The 15,915-nt window shown below is 47.4% G+C and overlaps 6 protein-coding genes across 6 annotated transcripts in view; 2 read left to right on the plus strand and 4 right to left on the minus strand.

The window, feature by feature from the left end:
* PPTG_15832 (hypothetical protein) overlaps positions 1–4,476 on the minus strand; it is a gene marked incomplete at both ends in the record, with an annotated part of 4,809 nt that extends 333 nt beyond the window's left edge. Inside the window, one exon of the mRNA XM_008913586.1 lies at positions 1–4,476. Within this exon, the coding sequence (XP_008911834.1) occupies positions 1–4,476 (4,476 nt within the window).
* Positions 4,477–4,677: 201 nt separating this feature from the next.
* Positions 4,678–6,789, minus strand: PPTG_15833 (hypothetical protein). The gene is made up of 4 exons (XM_008913587.1): positions 6,596–6,789; positions 6,380–6,529; positions 6,221–6,313; positions 4,678–6,161 (listed from the first exon to the last, which is right to left on the minus strand). Exons 1-4 carry the CDS (start codon positions 6,698–6,700, stop codon positions 4,824–4,826), a joined length of 1,686 nt encoding a protein of 561 aa, XP_008911835.1. The 5' UTR covers positions 6,701–6,789; the 3' UTR covers positions 4,678–4,823.
* A 529-nt stretch (positions 6,790–7,318) lies between these two features.
* On the plus strand, positions 7,319–9,449 carry PPTG_15834 (hypothetical protein; the record flags this gene model as incomplete). Its single annotated transcript, XM_008913588.1, has 5 exons — positions 7,319–7,769; positions 7,825–7,895; positions 7,952–8,659; positions 8,724–8,948; positions 9,024–9,449. 5 exons carry the CDS (start codon positions 7,319–7,321, stop codon positions 9,447–9,449), a joined length of 1,881 nt encoding a protein of 626 aa, XP_008911836.1.
* Positions 9,450–9,733: 284 nt separating this feature from the next.
* Positions 9,734–10,424, minus strand: PPTG_15835 (hypothetical protein). The gene is made up of 2 exons (XM_008913589.1): positions 10,033–10,424; positions 9,734–9,971 (listed from the first exon to the last, which is right to left on the minus strand). The coding sequence occupies exons 1-2, from the start codon at positions 10,354–10,356 to the stop codon at positions 9,837–9,839; spliced, it is 459 nt and encodes a 152-aa protein (XP_008911837.1). The 5' UTR covers positions 10,357–10,424; the 3' UTR covers positions 9,734–9,836.
* A 1,495-nt stretch (positions 10,425–11,919) lies between these two features.
* PPTG_15836 (hypothetical protein) lies at positions 11,920–13,545 on the plus strand (the record flags this gene model as incomplete). Its single annotated transcript, XM_008913590.1, has 1 exon — positions 11,920–13,545. One exon carries the CDS (start codon positions 11,920–11,922, stop codon positions 13,543–13,545), a length of 1,626 nt encoding a protein of 541 aa, XP_008911838.1.
* A 611-nt stretch (positions 13,546–14,156) lies between these two features.
* On the minus strand, positions 14,157–14,921 carry PPTG_15837 (hypothetical protein; the record flags this gene model as incomplete). Its single annotated transcript, XM_008913591.1, has 1 exon — positions 14,157–14,921. The coding sequence occupies one exon, from the start codon at positions 14,919–14,921 to the stop codon at positions 14,157–14,159; it is 765 nt and encodes a 254-aa protein (XP_008911839.1).
* Between the last annotated feature and the right edge of the window lie 994 nt (positions 14,922–15,915).

Consider the following 15,915-nt stretch of genomic DNA (forward strand, 5'->3'; position numbering starts at 1 on the left):
CATCACGGGTACTGGACCCGCTCCTATCGCAGGCAACGTACGCCAAAGCGCTCCACCTTTCAATACGCATTGCACTCGAACCTGTACCCATTGCCGCACTTCCAACTCAGGCCGACGCTGCACTGACTTTGTGGGCCCAGAAATTGCAGAACTTGATAACGTGGTTGTGTCCGCTACTGGTGGGTTGTACGTTACTTGGACTGCAAGCTGTTGGCCAGCAGCGATCGCACCGCGTGCAGGTTCAAAGGTAAACAACTTCGCGTGAGGCGATGAGGCATCCACAACGAGTTCAAACGATCCAGCAGAGCCACCAAGCGTACTAACAGGGCCTTCATCGAGTCCACCATAGACTCCACTACTCGGTGTTGTGCTACCAACGAACAGAGTCTTTGTGGCTTTTGTAACATCAACTTCGTCTCCAGTAAACGTAACCACAAACGAGGTCGATGATTTACGTAGTCCCGAAGCTGGTAGGTCGTTAACTCCCATACTTAATGGCAGTTGGCTTAGCGAAATACTAGGAGGGAGATCGAAGAGATCGTCCACTGGCTGGAGCGTCAATAGTGGCTCTCTATCGCTTGGTTCAACAGCTTCTGCAGCGGGGGCAAACACATATAGCTGGTTCTCCCAACAGCGACCAGAGACACTAACAACGTGTTGTTCACTTTCATTGGGCACTTTGATACGGAACCGTTGAGAATAATGGTCCGGTCTCTGGTGGTCTGGCTGGAAGACGACTTGTACGTTTAAAGAGCCATTCTCAGGGATGATACCGCTGGTAGGGGAGAACGTAAACACCGGCAATCCTGTCGAGGTTGTGTACACCTCGGTATCATCTACTGCGATGATTGAGAAGGCCAATGGGAAGGCACTACCGTTTGTCAATATCAGTTCTTGTAGATTACGTGTACGCGCCAATACGTCTTGGAAATCCACGTTCCCGTCTTCAGGAGTGAGAGATAAACTAGGGTTAATCCCTATCCCACGAAGGTTAACTCGGATATTTACCCCCAAAGCTGAAAGCTCCAGTTCATCTTCATACGTCAACGGAGTGCGTGGCTCGAATTCAATACGAATAGCTCGCTTCTTTTTGTCAGCTGGGACCTCACGTAAAGCTCCTATCATTCGAAAAGCACCCAAAATATGCAGTGGTTGAGCACGTACTAATACGCTCTCAGTAGTACTAGGTGTCGTCTCAAGAATGAGATCACGGAGTAGAGCCTGACCAATTGCCACCTGCCCGAAATCCATACTAGTTGTTGAAGGAATAAAAAAAGGTTCCACTGCGGTTGTTCGGACTTCCAAAGCTGGGAACGACGTGCATTCGCTGTCGTCAGTCGTCCCTTCGACCTGATGGAAGCACAGAATAGTCCACGTAAAATGACAACTACGAGGTCCGTCCTGATCGATTGGGTCCTCTGTAGTCAGCTCAACGCGAACGCATGGTGCAGAGGCCACTGAGCCATTTTCGGTCGATTTCGCCTCGTAATAACACGTTTTAACCAGCTTGAATATGTCGTCAGTAGGTTCAAAGTCGATTTCCAGACGTACAGACTCGCGTGGTCTCAAACGTGTTACAAGCGGAGTAATTCTCAAAAACGATGCAGCTTCAATTGGCAATCTCAATTCTACCAGACGGGTATGTCGATCTGACTGGTTTGTCAATTTAACGTTACACGTTTGTGTTTGACCCAATGACGTCGCACCAAGACGAACAGCAGAGTGAGAGAAAACCAGGTCACTGGCCACTCCACTGCCTGAACATGGCAAATTATACTCGTGATTAAACGTCGATGACCACAATGTTAAAACAGGTTTTAACCGTCCCATAGTACCAGCTCCTTTAAGAACACCCGGAAAACTCGGTGTATACACAACGCGCAACGTTCGTTCCTCACCCGGTAACAACACAATCCCCACTCCTCCTGATACGTCGGCTACAGTCACATCTTTCGGTAATAAGGTAACGCCAATACGTTGCGGAACTCGTGCAGTATTGGAAATTGTAAGCTGGTGGCTAACACTCTGTCCAATAAAACATGCCCCGAAATGAAGTCCTTTATCAGGGTTCCCAGTCTTAATAAGCAGTTCAGTAGGTGTCAGTCTCGCGGTGAGTAAGAAGAAGACAGGAATCACTTGATCGGGCACTAGTACTTGAACCGGAACTGCCAGCATTCCGAGCTCACGGGAGCCCAATCCAGCGCGCTCGATTCGTTTCCACATCTTAACTTCTGGACGGAATTTCACCTGCACGGAAAATATTCCCTGTTCTAACGCCATCGCCTGTACGAACCCAAAGCTAGGGTTGAATTCGACGTATCCTACCAACGGTTTGGGCACTTGTATCTGGACTTTAAGAGCAACTTTACCGCGATTACAGATAATGAATTGATGGCGATAGAGCTTCCCATACGCGCAACATCGGAAGTCCAGTTGTGAGCGAGAAACAAAGATCGGAACTTGCGCGGCAACACCCGATACTTGAACCGGAATGGCCGCCAGTAATCGAAGATCTGGCGAAGAGATTCCAGATGATGGAGTCGGGAATTCAAATACAAACGGCTGGTTGTTTAGATTCATGGCAGCAACGGGTGCGAATGTAAACGATACTGAGCTGCTAGAATATGGAGCAACGACACCTCGTCCTGTAAACCGGATTGGCTCGTCAGAACCTTCAGGACTGAATACTGTTGTTTCAAGCACACGATCAATTAACTCTTGCTCATCTGAGGTAAATGGATCATTAACATCTTCAATAGCTTCTGGCTGGTTATCGGTTGATAGTTTTGTTGACGCTGCACTGGTGGTACGAGACACAGGACGTGGTTCATCAGATATTATTTGTTGGAGGTTTCTCGCACTATCAGCGTCTTCTACAGCTTGTCCACTGTCTTCTTGAGGGTTCTCGTTGGAAATGTCATCATTCTGTATCTCAGCATCATTAGTGTTCTCGATATCAACATCTGCATCGTCCTCAGTAGTTTCAGTAGGCTTATCGTTAGTTTCCAGCTCATTTTGGGCCACGCTAGACACCGGCTCTGGTTCAATTGTTGCCAGTAGACGGCGTACTCGGTATTCTAACGGTAGTGCTCCCTCGTTCGCAAGTGTCAGACTGACGGTCTTACGTTCTCCAGCCACAATTTCTGGAAAATGAACCTCACGTTGTGCTAGAATCGGCACAGCTTTCTTACAGGTGCATCGAACTGGTAGTTGAAAAACCCCAGTGGGAGACGCTACAGATAACGTCGTCTCCAAGTCTCGCTCTTCTGTACCCGTAAACGTCATTTTCAATAGACAACTCATTCCAGCAGACATACGACCGGGTTTTTCATACACGATATCAAACAACTCGATCACCTCTTCGTCCATCGGTAGTAGCCGAAACTGGTTAAATGTGTTTGAAACATTCGTGAGCGTAAAACCAAGAGTAAAAGCACGATTCACGTCGAAATCTTTAAACCAAAGTACCGAAGGATTGGCCAGGAATGCTTTCCCACTGAACGTCTTACCCCACACAACTTGGGACTGAGTAAACCGCGAATCTTTCTGTCGTTGTCGAGCTTTTGTCAATTGTCGCTCCTCCAATACACTGCGAGTTCTTGGCTTGCGTTTAATTGATCCAGACACGTCCTGGTTCTCTTCATCTTCTTGTCGATGGTCTTTCGAAATGTTTCTAATCGGTGGAAGCTTTACATCGCTACTTGACAAGAGAGCGTGATTTACTTTACGTGAATCCTGCCCTGGTTTTACTCCAGGAAGCGACGGAATAAAAACCGTTTCAGCACTTGTTTTTTCTCCTTCAGTTCTACTAGAGTTAGTTGCTGGATCGTCCGAATCTTGTTGCGTTCTGTGTCTTCGAGGTAGCAGCATCGAGCTTGCCTCTGTTGCAGTATGAGTCGCTTTGGATAAAACCTTTTCAACCACACGTTTTCGATGTTTCGGCGTTAAAACAGCGCTTCGTCCGAGGCCAAAACTGTTGTCCTTGATCGTTGTCTCTTGAGATGGATACACTCGCACCAGTTTACCAGTAGGATCCAGCGATTCTTTACCAGTTCGGGACAACAAATAGGCATTTGTGCGTTCTTCTTGAGCTGCTCGACCCATTTCTCGCTGGTATTTCCTCTCGTACGCTCGATGTTCGGCTTCAATCTTCTCGCGTCGTCTCTGAATGAACTTTTCCGCTTCAATTCGACCTAAAAGTTTCGTCTCGCGGTCTTGAATATTGCGTTCAATACGTGATCGCTCTTTGCGCGCTTCTCGCTGCACCACTTTACGTCTGGTCACCTCGTACGGGTTTTTACCCTGATCTAATAGATCCTGATGCACTCGAGCTTGTTGAGCCTTTTCGGCTTGATCTCGAGCTTGAATAGCAGCACTTTGAGCTCCAATCCTCGCAGCAGACGTGTCCAAGTCTTTCTTGAGCTCCAAAACCGCTTCAACTCGAGTTGAACGCTCGTTCTGAGCCTCCATCACCATTTGTGACAAATATCGCCGGTCTGCTCGGAAACCATCGTGAAGCCTCTGATGCACTGGAGCTCGAGAGCCCTCAGAAGAGGAGACAACGACATCCTCTCGTGTAGTCATGGAGAGCAAATTATAACGCTAAACCCACCAAAGTAACGTCTCTTGAGGGTCATGGGACTTGTCGTTATCTATAGATGGAATATAAGCATCGTTACGAGTATAAACACAGGGTTTTAGATGTTTGTTTTGTTTAAACACTACACATTTGGAGCGAACATCCTATACAACTTCGACAAATGATATAACAACCACTATGCCAGTCCACAATGTCTGCTGGCTGTCCGGGTAACCTGTCACGTCTAGAGCAGTGTCGACGGAATTGCAGCATCAGCTAACGCATAGTCGACGTCTGTATCGCCCTCGAAAACATTCGCAGCTTTCCATTCCACTGCGTCATCATGCTGCAACAATTCATCAAGAGCTGCTGACGTCGGCTGCGAGTCGGTTGCAGTAGCAATGTCGACTTCACTTGACCAGAGCGAATTATTCGTCGTTTTAGCAGGTTCCGTCACACTAAACCATTGCTGAAAAGAGGCATTTTGCTCCATCAGGTCTTCGCCAGTGGTTAAACTTCTTTTAGGTGCGAAAACGTCCACAGGCATTGACGAAAAGTGAGTTAACCCCACAGGATGCATAGGAACGGCCATGTGAACCGGATCTGATGCTGACCGCAGTCTACCGACCGTGGCTTCTCCCGCTCCGAACGATTCCAAGCTGGAAGGTGGCGTATCTACCTGCGCCATGGACATTTTCTCCAAATGAGTCGACAGATGCAAGGCATTAGCCCAGTCGTCCGTGAGTGTGGCAAATGCTTTCAAGCCCAGCTCGGCCTCCGGTTCGTTCATTACAAAAGGGTGCGGATCTTCGGTCGGTAAAGTGGAATTTTCAGAAATTTTGAAACATTCCATCCCCACCGGTAACATTTCGGTATCCTCGGCCTCAAAGCTCGTATTAGATTGATACGAGCTGGTTGAAACGGGTTCGCCACCGAAGTCTAGCACGGAAGGATCCTCGAGGTCGTCACAGTTGGCTAGCACAGATAATATGTCGCTGTCGATGGCTTGTTCGTCACTCGACAGTGACGTGGAGTGGTGTGTAGACGCAGGAGGCCACTCGAATGACCCTCGACCACCGGAATCTATAGTGGTGATTGGTAAAATCGCCTCGTGAGCGCTTGCAACGCTGTCGCTGCGATTAACGGGCATTTTTAGCTCGTCAAGGGGTTGAAATGGGGCGGTCATTTCAGGTAGAGACTCGGATTTAGAGCGGATCTTGGCGCGTCGAACGGTTGGTACCGGTTTTTTAGGGTGTGGCGTGGCAGCTCGACGTGGTTTACGAGGCGTTCGTGTCCGATTTTTGATGGGGTTAGAGCTCGGAGCTGCGATAGAAACCATGGGGGCAGCCACGGCGTCGATTAAAGTGACTGGCTCCGAGTTGGAACGCGAGCGCATATTGCGTCGAGGAGCTTTGGCTGATGGAGGGATAATGTCGGACGGAGACGCGATAGCGTCGGTATCATTGGCGCTTTGGTTGCTGAGCAGCAGGACTGGATCCGTAGCAAACTTCACCAAAGGCGTCGCTGGTCGGATCGTCACGTTACGCGGCGCATTGTGGAGGGGCAACAAGAACGTCCCGACCTGAAAAAAATAAAAATATTGTCAAATGACCAATAATTGTTGTTAGGATTTCCACTTACCTGTGTCTCCTTTTTCTCTTGTGCTTCTACTTGTGCCAATTCTGGATGTTTCACTTTCTGGTGGTGTATCAATGAGCCTTCCGAGCCGTAAGCCTAAAATTAAAAAAAATGTCAGGTTTTTCTCTAAATAAAATAATAAATACGATATACTATTGTCACCTTGGTACAATCAGCAACTGTACATTTGTATTTGCGATCAATCTCCGCCGCTGGTCGTCGACGTCTCTTCTTGCTAGTGCTCGAGGGTGGCGCCACTTTCTCGGCTTCGGGCTCGGCATTATCCTTGAGTTGCTGCGTGTCGATTTTTAACTGCCACGAAATAGCGATAATCTTTAACTCTCCCTCTCCTAATTATACAGTTAACAACGTGCGTACGTCTTTAAACTTGTCGCTCTTCTTGGCGCGTTTCGGTCTCGAGACGTCGCTCATGGCCACGTCGGCGTCCACGCGGGGCTTGTGCTGCTTGGTCTTGGGCTTCATCGTGGGAGGCGGCGGGTTCGCGGAACTTCGACGTGTGCGAGGAGCGGGTGCGTTTCTCTTGGTGGATGTATGCGCCTCTTCAAGTGTCGATTCCTGAAGATCAGGGACAGGCGGGTGACTTGAATAAGTTGACGGATGATAGTGTAAAACTGAGCAGAAGACTAGGAGTTGTAGGTCTGGAAAAGTTGACGTGCAGCTTCAACATGATCTGATTCGACGGGTCTTATGTGACGTACACCACAACGGCTGATCTGGCGTGCGGATTTGATGGTGCCTAATGTGCGGTATTAATACTATGTATTCCAAGTGCTTCATACTCTTTTGATATCTTTTGACAAGCATGTGGCTCGCGCTTCAGCTGATCTTACAACCCAAAGCCATCAAAATGACTCATCCCGTACAAGTTACCACCAACTTCAACGTACATGTCAACGAAAAAACAATTGAGAAAATCAAGGGTAACGTCAAAAGTACCTCATCAAGTTGTGAAGTATTTGGTAGCTACTAATTTTGGAGGTTTGTGCTATTGATATCTCGCATTACTCGCAATGAACCTGGAAATAGGCGTTTTCGGTCCTGCAGCTCGAAGGTGCCCGTGCTTTTTACTGTCTGACGTACATGGAGATCGTGGCAGTTGATCGATGGTTGCAACTCTCAGCGGTTGATGAAGACGAGAGCGAGGCTGTAGCCATCAGTTGCGTCGAATTTTTACTATCGGAGACCAATGCATACTACCAACAGAAATGCCTCGCTCAAGAAGTATTTCGATCCGTGAGCTCTCACTTACGGAACAACGTTCTGGACACGGTCTGTGTTGCGGTTCTTGAAGCTGAACAAACGATGAGCGACGACCGATTTCAACCGGATAGTAGGCCAGAAGCTGAGGTCAAAGACCGACACGCGGTGCGCTGTGTCCCGTCCAAAAGTCCTGACAAGTCTGTGTCAACGATAAGCACACTACTGCCCAAAATGTCATCATCTCCAGCTTCCCGTGTTGGCAGCTCACCGGATAAGTTGCGATCTCGTGCAGTGGTGTCACCCACGCGGAGGAAGAGAAAACCTAGCAAAGGTAATATGTATTTGACTAACTAAAATGTTGTATAGATTACTAATTATTTAACCAGGAGAAGCGGAAAAAGCCATGCCTCCTATTCACATAATCGAGCAAGATGGAGACCCGGACGATGAGAATCCCGTACGTGATATCTCGTCAACGTACAGTGAACTCACTGACTGTTACTACTGTATCAGGAAACAAAAGCGTGGCGTGACAAATGTATAAAAACTCTCGAGACATCTACTAAAAAGACAGGATTTGCAAAGTGGGCGAATCTTGCTCGAGTATTTGCAGTCCCTGAAACTCGAGTGTCGATGGAGGCTGGTACGATTTCAGCTCCTCCTCCCAATGTAGTGGAGGCTCTAGCGGCAACACCTGTAGTCATGAAAACCAATGTGGACAGCTTCTCTTCGATTTCCGACCATAGTGAGAGTATTGAGGTACCCAGTGACGAAGCCACAAGACGGGCAAGCCGTCGACTATCCGTCCTGAGCTCCCCCGCACGAAGCCTCCAGCCAATGTCCAGTATCGCTGAAAATTCGCAGTCCAAGCGAAGATCTCAGTCAGCACACGTTAGCGATTCGACTGTACAGCAGAAACGAAAGACGACACTTCTTAGTGACTCACTGTCACATCAACGGATGACTCGGAAGTTCTCTTCGACGGAGTCTTTGGCTGGAAGTCCCAATAGTACTAGTAGTAGAAGTCTCTGGCACTACGAGATGGAAGCTGGTAGTGCTACTAGCCCACGGTTTGATGTTGATGGAACGGAGTTCAATGCAACTACCCTAGCGGCTACAATGAGTGTGGCTTCAGGCGTGGTCTTACTCCAGGGTGAGTCTGTTGTAGAAGGTCCTGAATGGGTTGATGGAGCCACCACCATGTCTCGCAAGCGCTTTGATGTAAGTAAAATATGTTGTCAGTCTTGAATCGAAAAACCTGACATTTATATTAATGAAATTACAGCTTCAACAACGTCTAGCTACCGACGCCTTGCTCAATGCTTCGTCGGAAATCGAGCTTTATTCGCCACGATGTTCAAGTCTAGGTTCACCGCTACTCTTCGGTCACTACCCGGCTTCGCCGATGTCTGAGCTCCACTTCCGCGATTACGAAGAAGTCCCGCCAGAGCCAATTCCAATCCCTCAACTGTCGCCGATTTCTACATCTTCACTTGCGATTCCTCGAACGGTAAGAGCATCATTACATATTTGCGTCCTGTTTTCTTAGTAATGAAGTTAGTTATGAATCATCAATACTTTGCAGCACCTAACAGCTTCGCTTTCAACACCATCTCTTCGAGTGCGTACAGCAGCATCAAGCGTTAAAGCTGGCTGCTCACTGAATAATAGTATATCGCGCGACAATGGCAGCAGTCGAAGTACTGGTACGGCTAGTAGCAGCATCAGCGGACAGGCGAGTTTGGGGACATTTAAACCCCGTCCAACTACTGCTTTGAGAGCCATTACTGCACCTCCGAAGATAGTATCGGGCCGTGCAAGAGCATCGTCTGCAGCTCCGGGGAAGTCTAGACTCGCGGCACAGTCGATGAAAAACAATGGAACGGCTTCAGCAAAGTATCTACGCGAGTTTCCGAAGCCAAAAACAGGAGTTGTACGTGTGGTTAGCGACCAAGCTGTAGGATTGTTAACCAGTGTGCAAGACCGACAACGGACCGCATGGATGTCCTAGAATGAACTTACGGTACTAAGCGATTTTGCCTGGGCTAGATTTATTCAACGTACGGTAAATCTGCACGCGTGATGCTTACTCACGTCTCGAACGGTCTATGCGTCGCATAAGCTTGTGTGTAAACCTGTCCAAGCTCTGCGTTCTTGAAGTGTGTTCACCACTTTGGTCCTGTTTTTACGAATGGATCAAAATGAACGACCCTAAATCTGCGTTCGTATGCGCAGCCAGGCAACTAGTTGTGTACCTGCATAACACACAAACCTTCTGGACAAAGTGGTCTTCGATGGAATAGCAAACGTAATACGCAGGGTCTATTGAGATTCGTCTTGTGGGGTATCCTAGCTGTGAGCCGGCAAGTTGATTGGTTTAGCCGGCAAGTTGATTGGTTTAGATCCCGATACGTGCTGGACGCTCAGAATTCTGAACAGAGTGGATAGCTGTAGGCTGCGTCGGTGAAACTATTATCTTCTTGTGTTTTGCTTCCATTTGCTTCGCTCGGCCTAGGTAGAAAGCCATTAGATCCTGTTCATCCAGAAAACAATTAGCAATGAGTTAGAGCGACCTCCACAGCACAGCATCGCACCTCTTTCGATCTCGCGGCTTTCGACATGGAGGCGCTGACAGGAGCTGGAGTTGGTAGACACGAGCCTATGGGGTCAGCTTCAATCTTCTCCGGGTTCAGCTGGTTCTCCTTCTTGAGGTCTGCCTTTGGCTGTTCTGGTTCAGCGTCTGGTTCAGTTACCGCCTGAAGAGAGAACGGGTTGTTGATGACTTCGTCATTCACCGCAGCTCCCGGACTCACCATTGGCGAAGCGGCCACGTCACACGCCGTACGTAATGGCCCCAGATCGATCCATTCATCGCCGTCTACGTCAACGCTATGCCCGAAAGTGTACACAACATCCATTGCGCTGAATCGGTCACACTATCAACACCCACTCGACTTTCGAGGGTTTCTCAAGTCACTTGTCCGCGTCTTAATAGTGAAAATTAAGGGGACGTCCATGCCGCCAATGGGTTGTTTCAGTTTGCAAAACGGTACGCGAGTCAATGCTCCCGTCCTCCGCTCAGATGGCAGCGATTTATCTGGAGTAAGTATTCAAGGAAGGACCAGTTGCTATTTGCATCTGTACGAGTAGTCAGTGCACGATATTATGTAGACAGTAATTGGCAAATATCAGGAAAATCTCTCCTTAGACATGCCAAAATGGGAAGATAACATGCATCACAGTACTTAATACTTTGTAACAAACACATCAGCAGCTGGTACTACTTCACAACCACACGAACGAAATGCAAAAATATTCTGTAAAATGCAAATACTATTGAAAACTTAATCTTATTCAAGTATTTTTACATGTGATGTGCAGTTACCCCTTCCAACCTGATATTTTTTGGTCGAACCTATCGGTAGAACTGGGTAAAATTGCAAAGTTCAAGATCAAAATTGAGAGAAGCCCAAAACCAGATATGCGACTTTATGATCTTATATTATTCTTAGGTGAAATGTCCATTAACATCCATTTTATTCCGTTCACTGTGAATAGTAGGTAAGATGGACTACATTTATAGCTTCTACTGTAAGATAAAAAGCAAATAGCATGTGCGGTACATTTTGGTTTTTGTAAACGGTATTATACCGATGGTAAGCTAGTATTTTGGCACTGTATGCACAGTCTTTGGTGTAAAAGTAGGTCCATGATAACGCTTTGAGATCGGATAACGGGCCTATCATGAAAATATTGGGACAAAAACCGCGAAATATCGATCATCGCCATACATCATTGCTCCATTCAAAACGAGCAATATTCCAATCAAAACACAGTCTCACATTTAATTTGTTGCTGTAAGATCCTGTATCTTTAGCCCTAGAACCTAGAAAACATGTGGGATGTAGGTCGCGCTGTGTTGTTGGCGGCAGCCTTTCGATTCGACGTGTCGAAAAGTTGTTGAGTCGTAATGCGCATTCCGAATTTGTACTCACTGTCAGCAGTGCACCACCAGCAAATCATTTGTACACATACGCCCACCAGTGCACATGTATCGGTGCACTGTATATGTATACATATACTTCGAAGCTGTACTACAATAAGAACACTGGAGGGTTTCTGCTCAAGTTTGTGATTGAATCGAGCGCTTAGAAGCAATAACTCGGTACGAGTAAAAGTACTTCCTCACTATGTAGGTCTTCGTTTGCCATGGGCATCGCTCTCGGCCTACATGTGCTGTACAGATACTTGTACAGTTTACATCCAGCTCAACTCATAACGTAACCCCACCTATTAATACTAACCACAGTAAACAGTGTACATGAACTGTGCATGTACATTTGCTCTGGACATACGTTGGGTAATGCCCACTCTCAAAAGGTCTCACCGTCAGTTCACGATCATGCCACATTTTCATTCTGCCGTCAACCGAATTTAACTGGTGCATTCTCGAATTACTAGCACCGCTGTCGGCGTGAATGATGCAGTCTTTTCCTCCATCGTTTTTGGTCATCGCGTTCGCACTTTTGACCCTCGTAGCAGTTGGCGCTCCTCTCGAGAACCCCACGAAACAAGATGAGCAAGCTCAGATCCATACATCGCTATCGAGAGTGCCCGCATTGCGACTGCGTGTTACCCTCACGGGGAGGAACATGAACATCCACGGTCAATCTACCTTTGAAGTATACGCAAATCCAGTCGTGTCTGAGGACAACTCACTGCGATACGACGGCTTCGCCGACTTCGTCCAGGACAACTCCAGATTCAGCTACATGCTCGTGGATGGCGTGTCGTACATGGTGGAAACCTCTATTAGCGACAGTGCTTCAACAACCGCGCAAAAGGTGCATTGTCTTCCGTCGATCTTGCCATTCGAGAACATGCTGCCAGCACTCAACAGCATCAGTCCAATTCCAAGTGCGTCCATCGGTGGGAAAGCTGTCGAGTGTCCAAATGATTCGCTGTTCCAAACATACTTTGGTGGAGTTCAGTTCGTTTTGTGTTCATCGGGCTCTTCGGGTTTCACAGCGTACGGACTTGATGTGACAATGTCAGCGGAATATCTGCAGAATCCGATCCGTAACATGTCGGTAGCAATGCTGAAGGACGTTAGATCGTGTCCTGTTGTTGTTAAGTCTGCTCCAGTCACCTCAGCAGGTCTCGCACTGCTTACCGGTGAAGCTCTTCCGCCCGTGTCTAGAAATCTGAAAGAAGCTATATCTATATCAATCCAGGAGGACCGATGCGAGTGTAAGTCAACCCCACGCCCGTGTATCTTCCTGCATGGTTTGGGTAACCCAAACGAGAGGCCAGACCTTCAAGACTCGCCCAAGTTGACTAAAGAAAAGTTCGGAGATATCGGAGATCACGCTCCGTGTTGCACTACGGTCAAATACGCGGTTTTAAACACCAATGACGCTGGATGGACGGACGACACACTAATGCAGAAGTTCTGTAACTTCTCGTTGTCAATGAGCGCTACCAGTGACGCGGCATCAGGTACCATCTCAGATACTATTATTGTGACGCATTCGATGGGTGGAGTGGTGATGGCGAATGCTCTCGCTACTGGGAAGTGTAAATTCGCTGACACCACGTCGTGGGTGAGTCTTAGTGCACCGATGAAAGGCAGCATGGCTGGAGACTATATCCAAGAATTGTGTGACGATGAGGCCAGTACAATTGCAGCCCCGTTACTGCAATGGGTGGGCCAGTGTTCTGTCTTCGCTGCTCGTAAATCAATCTCTGACGAAGGCGGAAAATACAGCAACCCGGCTCTAGATGCAGCATACAAAAAGGCTCAAGAGGCTTATCGCTTGAATGTGGATGCAGCCATGTGCAGCGACTTCTACGATGGCGTCTTGTCGAAATTCTACCTTTCGTGCATTGTTGGAGGCACAGTGATTCCACATAAATCATCGAAAAACGACGGTCTAGTGGAGTTCCAGAGCTGCTTGGGAGGTCTCGATCCAAATATGTTCGGAGATAGCTATGAGTACAAGTTTTACAGGCCGGTGTTGAACCACGCAGATACGGCATTTTTGACCCATGATAGTCTTTTTAGAGACTCGCAAAAACCATTCAAGTGGTTCGAGTGTCTACTATGACCTTTCTGAATAGAATTTTATCAGCACAACCTCAAGTAGAAGCCGTTTAATTGTTTCACGCTCATGAGATGAAGTATTCAATTTCAATCCTAGTCACGATCTACACTATCATTTAAGCTGTCGCTCTTTCCCCGCTCGGGATTCTAGCGCTCTATAGAATATACACGTACAAACGAGCAAGAATAGTTTAATATGTCTACATTTTGTTTTTTTTTTTTTTTTACTTTTGCCTCCTTCTGTCCGCTGTAGCAGAGCAAGCAAGTGGTCCTGTTCAACCTCTAAGGTGGTGGCAGCTGTAGCTCTGGACGGCGATGATGGAGGAGGCGCCATGATGGCGGCGAAGCAGCTCCAGAGTTGGTCCTGCTAGTCGACTACATGTATTAATACGCCTGGCGTCGTGTGTTGATAAACGAGTACTTCCCAGAGCTCCTAGTATTACATTAATCAATAACGAAATACTATGGTACGTACTACTATTAGTAGTATCTATTGTATTATGATCGTGCATGGATTCCGTGCGAGCCCCGACACGGCGCCATTACACCTCACCATGGGTTTCCGAAATGCTTCTGTATGACGGGAGCAATACTTTTAGTTTCCAGTACCTCACACTAAATCCAGTCGCTTTCAAGACTTGCACAAGTTGGTGGTGCTTCCTTACCGATCAGAAAAGCAACTGTGGTTGGAGACACTGATGTCGGCTTTACCACAGCGGGGCATGATACACTGCCATCAGTCAAGTTCGGGGTAGATAAGCTGGTTAGCGGACTATCTAAGTACTCCACTACCATCGTAATATCCCCTCCGTACGCGATGAATCCGTCAGCTCCAGGCGCGCATACCATGAAATGCTTGCCACCAAATGACGTCTCGTATAAGCTTCCTTTGTTGCAGTCCACTTCACTGTCGTCACCGACAGTCTCGGTCGATACGGTATTGAGATTGTTGAGCGTATCAACGATGGAGTCGAACGGTGTGATTGAAGACAGACATCTCACGGTTCGTGTGGCGACGGACGTGGTGTCATCTCCCGTGCTCTCCACGACGTATGCGGAGCCGTCAACGACCATGTACGTGAACTTTGAATCCCCTTGGATAAATGTGGCGAATCCGTCGTAGCGTACGCTTGTTGGGTCAGCGGAAATTACTGGTTTGGCGAATACGTCGAAGACAGACTGTCCGTGAATCTGCATATTCTTTCCCTTGAGCATGATGTGGAGGCGTACTGATGGAGCATTATTTAATTGCTGGTCTAGGCTTTGCGGTGGTGTCGCCGGAGTCTGGATTGGATTGCCTGTAGATACACCATTCACTGCCAAAGTGATGAAGAATGCGAATAGGATAGCTAACGGGTACTGCAGTGATGCTTGCATCATTGTGTGTGGAGATTTGGCCGGCCTCACCAAGCAACTGAACAAAGTGGTTGTGACAACGTCACGGAGTGGCGTATACGTTTAATGCTTACTCTAGAGCATGTGTAACAGTAAACACACCGCCTCTGCGTACCTTTCTCTGATCTACATGTAAACAAGACTAAAAATTTGGTTTAGATTTGCCAATTACTTGATTTTGTAAATAATCTATATTAAGGACACGTGTGCGCAATACATTGCTCTACCTACTAGTACAAGTACTGTTTTTTGTCATCAGTGGTCATGCTAATTCATGCGTTGGCACTTTTCATTAAGGTTGGGATCGGGTAGAGTTGGGTTTTTAAGGAATAACTCGGAGTCGTTTGCGTTGATCGATACACTTAGCCGCATAACTTTGTTTCAAATGAATTAATACATGTAAACCGTACTACGTGTGCATGTATACAGCTTATAATTACAGTGTGTTTAGACACTGCTCACCTCACGCTGTAAACATTGCTACTAATACTGTAAACAATGCTCATGAACTGTACGTACTGGGAAATGCAAAGCTTCTACACTGTGCCTAAAAGTCTAGCGCTCCGTGCGCGCGGAAGAGCGTACAGTGTACCAGGTACACATTTGTTTACGTCACGCTCTTACCATAATGCTCGCGGCCACTGTCAGCTGGTGTCATTTTTGATTCACCAGCACCCGCACTCAAAGTGACAAAGTGGGTTTTCTTCTACTGGTGCTGGTCACTACACATACTAGCATTATGTTTTGGTCTCTCCTCCAAAGGCCTGAACAAAATGTGCAAAGTTAAAGCACACGTGTTTCCACAGAAAGTTTACCTACGGCTGGTTTGGAAATCCAGTCGTGTCTAAGGCAACGAGCTGTGTTCACAGCATACTCAGTACTACTTCTGCTAGTCAACTTCATTCAGGATGATATTATATTTACCTGCGTGTTGCCCGGCGGCGTATCGTGCATGGTAGGGAGCTCCAACAATGACTGC

The sequence above is a fragment of the Phytophthora parasitica genome (assembly GCF_000247585.1).
Source record: "Phytophthora parasitica INRA-310 unplaced genomic scaffold supercont2.54, whole genome shotgun sequence".
Classification (NCBI taxonomy): domain Eukaryota; phylum Oomycota; class Peronosporomycetes; order Peronosporales; family Peronosporaceae; genus Phytophthora; species Phytophthora nicotianae.